At 39.4% G+C, this 6,805-nt stretch overlaps 1 protein-coding gene across 1 annotated transcript in view; it reads right to left on the bottom strand.

Annotated features, from left to right (window-relative positions):
• LOC103195151 (WASH complex subunit 2A-like) overlaps window positions 1-6,805 on the bottom strand; it is an 86,483-nt gene that overhangs the window by 52,149 nt on the left and 27,529 nt on the right. The window contains exons 11-16 of the mRNA XM_007938624.1: window positions 6,576-6,694; window positions 6,060-6,117; window positions 5,520-5,579; window positions 4,972-5,145; window positions 3,129-3,241; window positions 1,438-1,524 (exon numbers count right to left, since the gene is read on the bottom strand). Coding sequence (XP_007936815.1) covers window positions 1,438-1,524; window positions 3,129-3,241; window positions 4,972-5,145; window positions 5,520-5,579; window positions 6,060-6,117; window positions 6,576-6,694 — 611 coding nt within the window. The remainder of the gene's footprint in view (window positions 1-1,437; window positions 1,525-3,128; window positions 3,242-4,971; window positions 5,146-5,519; window positions 5,580-6,059; window positions 6,118-6,575; window positions 6,695-6,805) is intronic.

The raw sequence follows: 6,805 nt of genomic DNA, 5'->3' as shown, positions 1-6,805 counted from the left end.
AGTAGACACACACCCTGGAGAGAACAATCATGGGAGAAGGAAGGGCTGCTTATGCACAGGGAGACAGCTCAGGGCACAGAAGAGTATGGAGGGATGGACACTGGGAAGAGGTAACTATAGGGAGGAAGTGGGAGGGGAGCTGTTGTATTGTAAATTTTGGTCAATGACAGGAGACAAAGTATATGTGAACTGCTGTATGAAAAGTGAATTTACTCTGTAAATTTTCACCCAAATCAAAATAAAATTAAAAAAAAAAAAATTGTTCACATTCAGTTTCTTCATGCAGTCACCAACTATTTGACAGCTTACCATGTGTCAGACACTAGTCTAGATGTTAGAGATACAAACCAAAAAAATCAAACTCACTGCCATCAGGTTGACTTGACTCATAGCAACCCCTCCTTGGGTTTCTGAGGCAGCATCTCTATGGAAGTAGATTGCCCAATCTTCCTTCCTAGGAGTGGCTTGTGGGTTTGAACCTCCAGCCTTCTGGCTAGCAGTCAAACGCCTTAGGCACTACGCCAACATATCCTTGCCTTCATGAAGCTAATTCTACTTGGGAAGTGATGCAATAACAAACACATGAGTAAATAGACAATGTCATATGGTGATAAGCACTTTGGTTGAAAAAACAAAACTGAGGAGGGGCTAAGAAGTTCAATATGGTGTGTGTTGGCTGGCTTGCTACTATGTCCAGGGTCTTTAGGGAGGACCCCGCAGGGAACTAGAAGGGAAGATGCAAGCCATAGCGATTCTAAGAAGCATTGCATGCAGAGGGGAAAGTGATACTAAGGTCCCGGTGGGAGCATGGTTGATATGCTTGAGGGATATCCATGAGGCCACTGTGGCTGCCACAAGGTGACAAGGAGGAGCAAGATGGCAGTACCAGAATGTGAGTCACATCATGCCAAGTCTGCAAACCAGTGCCAGCGCACAAACTGTTATCAGGCCACAGCAAGGTAAAAGGGCGGGCTTTTTATCTTGTGCCAGGGTACACATGACTAGATTACCGAGCACACTATCTAGTGAAACTGTCCATGAAGGAGAAGCACATTGACTTCCATTGTAGCTTAAGAGCCTCACTGCCTCACAGGCCAATAAGCAGCTCACAACGTTGAGCAGCACTCTTTCTCCATCAGAACCACAATCCCTTAAATATTCTCTCAAGAATATTTCTTGTGCAAAACATTACTCTGATACGAAGAGTATTTTCCTCCCAGGAAATGCACCGGATTCAAACTCAACATTGAAACGTATTGTGCATACATATTGCTTTCCAAAGATTGTATGTTCTCCAGAGATAATTTTCAAAGAAATAACTGAAGTACTTAATAAAAAATCTTATATCTCGATTGAGAAAAACTTGATTCAGAAATCATTTCTAATGACACATTCATGGACTAATAATACTCAGCACTAAGAAAAAATATTCAATACCTCAGAGTCCTCCTCATCTGAAAATAAACCTTTTTGAGTTTTTGCTTCTGACGAGAGCTTGAGATGTTTGCTGGAAGGCAGAGTAACCTTTGTTGGGGACAAAAAAAAGTGAGCGTCAACAAGATACCTGGAAATCAAGGTTTTCAACCATTCATTCAGAAAATTCAGAGTCCCTACTATGATACAACACCACACCACATGCCAGGGGTACAGAAATGTTGTAGACCCTGGATATATATAAAATCAATACAGAGGAGAAGTATTATGAAAGATAATTTTTTTTAAAAAAAATTATAAACTAGGAAAGAAAAAAAGACAGTTTTTTTGAGAAACTGTGCAGGGAGATGGTACAGGTAAGGACATTCCAGGTAGAGGGAACCAGGTATGGGTAGAGGGAACTGTTAAGAAAAGCAAACCAAGCAAAAAACAAAAAGTAACAATGGGCTATCAGTGAACAGTACAGACTGTATCGTACAGTGCACAAGGGGAATGTGTACAACCACACATGGAGTCCACCAGGTTCTGCGCTGGGACTGTATGACATAAGCAGCAGAAGGTTAGGGTTTCATAGCAAGGATGCGACATGCTTCAAGAAAAGGAGACAGCGAGCTGTGCAGGCTGGCGGGGAAGGGACAGCAACCAGACTACTGAGAAACTGATGGGGATACATCCCACTGGCCAAACACAGAGCAGTTTTGAGCATCAAAAGAATACTGACAATAATGGGTTATAACACATGGAATCAAGAACTCATGACTCTATTGTTGTTACGTGCCGTCATGACTCTATAGTGATACTAAAAAGGGAAGAGGGTAAGAGAAAAGCTCTTCCATTCAGGGACTACTTATCAATGACAAAGGAAAACAGGGTAGTTTTCTAATGGAGGAATACGGTGGACATACTTCTAACTAAGGGCTCAAACTCAGCATCACTGGCAGTGGCACAAGGGACACAATGTCCCTCCTGAGGCCATTTGACAGGAAGCACACAATCTTGCCTAGAGGGCATTCTTGCCAAAAGTATTTAAAGTGAATATAATCATTGGAAATAATCAGGCAAATCAGTACGGGAGACATTCTACAAGGCAAATGGCCTGCCATGAAAAGAAAAGATGTGGGGAACACTGTTTTAGATAAAAAGGATACTGCAGAGGCAGGCCTTGTCTATGCATGAACAATGCCTGGATACTGGGCTTCTTTGAAAAAACACTATAAATGCATTTTTGGGACACATGGAGAAACTGGAGTATGACTATGTATGATTTGGGTCTGACTGTAAAAAGATGTATTAGGGACAACTGCAGAATTTGAATATGCACTAGGTATTAGATTCTACTACAGAATTACTATTTAATCTCTCAGCTGTGACAACAGTAATGTGGTTATGTGGGAATCTTATTTAAGAGATGCTTGATAAAATATTTAGGAGTAAAATGTCAGAATTACTACAACTTACTTTCAAATAGTTCAGGAAAAACATATATATACTTAGAAAGGTAAACAGCTAAAACATTGGCAAAATATTACTTGTTGAATCAGAGTGGTAGCTATTTAGGTATCCATTATACTCTTTTTTCAAGTTTCTGAACGTCTGAAGTTTTTCATAATAAATTTGAAAGTAAACATTTCTCTCAGGGTTCTAGATGATTTGGCAAGATACTCCAACTCCACATTCCTGTGTCTCCTGCTCACCTTTTTTCCTGCTTTATCTGTGTGATTCACAGGAGCTTCTAGCAAAGCTGCTTTTTCTTTAAACAGATCTTCTTCTTCATCATCAAAGATATCAGCAGTGGATTTGACTTTGTCTTTGAAAAGATACCACAACATAAAATTATACAAAGGTCAAAAATCTTCTCATAAAATTCACAGATTAAAAATTCTTCACTCTTAAAGAACAACAGAAAATTTTATCACTTCCTAATCAGTTATGAAAAAAATATTAAATGGAACTTTACTGCTTACAAGCTCCTGACAACAATAAAAACTTTTCCCTTGGAATTTTTCTAAGAGTATAACAATGGTTCAGATAAATATGGTGCTTGGATATGTATCAATCTGGCTGAAATACATATCCAAGCAGCATCTACTTAATAGTCTGCCTGGACTCACTTAATAGGTAGAGAGCTATAGAAAGAAAGATAATATTTAAGAGGGCCATCAAGTCCATTGTTCTAGGAGTGTTTCTGAGAAGTAAGGACAAGCACTTGCTTTTAAAAGGTTATACAGAAGTATATAAAAGCAAATACTGAAATTTCCCCCTTAACTCCATTCCTCTACTTGAAAATGACAGCCATCAGTTGCAGTCTGGTATAGATCCTTTTAATTTCCCCCAAGGAACATACTAAGGTATTAACTTATGTACAAATAAGGAACTATAACATAATTTGAACAATGCATCTTATACTTTTCTGTTTCCAATTAACAGATCTTAGATTCCCATACTGTATTGGTAGTTTCCAACCCATCATGACTACGAACTAGGCTGCACGGAATGAAGCATGCATTATTAAAACAAGGGCACTGACTCATGAACACCCCAAGAGACCAGCAGTTGTCAAAGAAAGTGGCATCAACTCATTTGTGACTCTCAGTCAGTTCTCAATGATATCCATAGCCATGACTACCTTTAGGTTCATGTCATTTCAGTCTGCACAGATCTGAGTATATTCTGCATCAGCTGTCCTTCTTGTGAAACAACTAAGCTTCTATCCTTTTCTACACCTATCACTTGAAAAGGAGAAGAAATTGAAGTAGCCTGCTTCTCAGTGCATTCTGGTTGCACCTGTTCCTTATGAGGAAGAATCCTTTCTTCAAGTATTTGGAAATTGTGTACATCTCAGTGATCTACTCTCACCTGCAAAAGCACTCAGTGACTCTAAGTCACCAAGAGCCTTGCTACTCCAAGTGTGATCCACAGACCAGCAGCCTCTATGGCACCTGGAAGCTTTTCAGAAATCCACAATCTCAGCTCACCCCACAACTACTGAATCAGAATCATGTGCATTATTTGATTGCATATTAAAGAACAATGACTTACAGTAATGATATCTCAAACACACTGACTTAACTTTCAGGAGAGAAAAAGGAAGAGTGGAGAAGTAGCTAAGTGGCAAAAAACCTTCCCATATAAGAAAAAGACAAGAACATTTGGGCTTTCAGGCAGAGATAGATGAAAGAAGTTGAGGACTAAACAGCCAGCATGTAATCCTCTGTTCATGCAACTTACTAAGGACTGCTGGAAAATGCATGGTTAAAACTTTCTAACTCCAAAAGTCAGAACTAAAACTCCTGAGCAAAAGTTATACGGCAACAGATTTCAGCTCTCTACAAGGAAGATAACCCTAGTATAATTAGTTTCCAAAGCAGGAAAGACTGGTTCATAAAATAAGAGACTTCCATCCAAGTGGAGATTAGATGGCTCCATGACTGGAATGCACTACCAGAGGATATAGGACTAGAGGAGCTTTTTGTTTTTTTTTCAGGTCAATATTCTTTTTCTGGCTAAATTCCCAGAACCAGAGCCTGGACCAGATACCTGTCTGGGAAGATTTGATGCAGGGTGCTGTAAAAAAGTCATCATCCTCCTCATCATTATCGAAGAGGCCAGTATGAGCTGGGAGGTGTGGGCTTCTCCCTGCAGTAGGTTGCTCAGGCTTCGGAGGCTCTTTCAGGGATGAAGGAGAGGTGGTACCAAACACATCAGCATCCCCTGTGGGCAGAGAACCAAGACAGTCATAGCTGTGCACCAGTATGGGCATCTAAGGAAGAGAAAAAAAAAAAAGCAGTACCGAGCAAAAACTTTTAGTTCTAGTTCACCCACAAAGCACATTAACAGGATTCAGTCACCACTATCTATTACAACTACAGAAAGTCCCACAATAGAGAATCACCTGGCCATTCCAATACAAAAAATCCAAGGCCACTCACTAGTTTCTAAAAGAACATGAGATAACACCAGTGACAAAGTTACTTCCTGAAGCTTTTCAGTGCCCTCTGAAGCAACAAGATACCTCCTAAGCCAGTCCTTAGAAGACAAAAAAATTTTTAAAAATGACAAAATACTTATTTAACTTTTAAGAATACCTAAAAATATAGAGACAGCTCCTGCTGGGATTTTTTTTCCAGGTTTGGAAGATGAAGACTCTAAAATGAGAAACAAAGACATAAGCATTTCACAAAGAAAATGACTTTCCTTATTAGACCTACCTTCCTTAAATATATACAACAATACATATAGCTAACAGACTTTAAAAATTAATTTTTCCTAAACAAGACATTTTAAAATTCTACAGTTTTCTATCATTATCACGATTTTTTTTCTTATAACTAGCACAATCTAAAATGTGACTCCCATGGAAGGTCCCTCTGACTCTGGTCAAACACCAGCAGGAAGTGGGTGGGGCGGTGAAGGAAGAACACAGAACACACGGGGGAGACAGGAGAAGAACAATCAGGGCTCCCAACTCTGCTCACTCCAGTGTGATGAGAATACATATACATAAAGAATAGCAAAAAACATGAGAAATATCATAAAAACATGAAGATACTACTAGCAAGAATGGGAATAAAACAATATGGTAAGGTACACATCAAATGGCAGAGTCAGCCTCAATCCATGCTCACCTTCATGAACGGGGGCTGCAACTTCCCGGTCCTTAGGGGCTTCCATGAAGAGGTCACTCTGTTAGAACAAGGATATGACACACAATTCAAAAGAGCAGGGGAAAGTGTAGCTTCATTTGGGAGTTCTCAAGGAAAGTACCCTGTAAAGTTTAAACTATCTACTTACTCTTCTACCAGAAAATTAGTTCCTAAATGAAGACCACAGCACAATTAAACCCTCGAACAATTTAAGACCATCCAGGATACAAACAAGGTAGAATAAATAAGGTAAGAAATAATCTCCTAGTCAAGTAAATTATTAACAGTTCCACATCCTCTCCATACCTAACAAAGGACATCAGGATATAGTATTATTTCCTCATTCTCTGATTCTTGGTTTAAAGCATCCTAAAATACGACAGTAAAAGCAACTTCCAACTAAGATGCCACTTTCCATACCAAAGGAATAAAGCTTATTTCTTCTTTGTGATTCCATGACACAGCAATGGAGCTTATCAGTGATGATCACTGACTCACCTCATCCTCCTCATCATCAAAAAGTCCCTTCCCTCCACTGAATAGGCCACCTCTAGAGCCAAAAGGTGAGAAGTCTTCATCAGTCAGTTTAGGGGGTGCAAATAAGTTTTCTTCTTCATCTAGAAAAGCAGAAAACAATGTTTCACAAGTAGAATTAAAGATGGGTCTGGAACTCAAAGTCAAGGGTTTAACCTCTATTATATCTTCTCCAAAACTGACATGCAGATGCA

This window comes from Orycteropus afer, unplaced genomic scaffold (assembly GCF_000298275.1).
Source record: "Orycteropus afer afer isolate SDZICR_OR568_19922 unplaced genomic scaffold, OryAfe1.0 scaffold00052, whole genome shotgun sequence".
In the NCBI taxonomy this organism is placed as follows: Eukaryota; Metazoa; Chordata; class Mammalia; order Tubulidentata; family Orycteropodidae; genus Orycteropus; species Orycteropus afer.
Note: the sequence above shows the minus strand (reverse complement) of the source record. Positions and strands in the feature narration are given on the sequence as shown.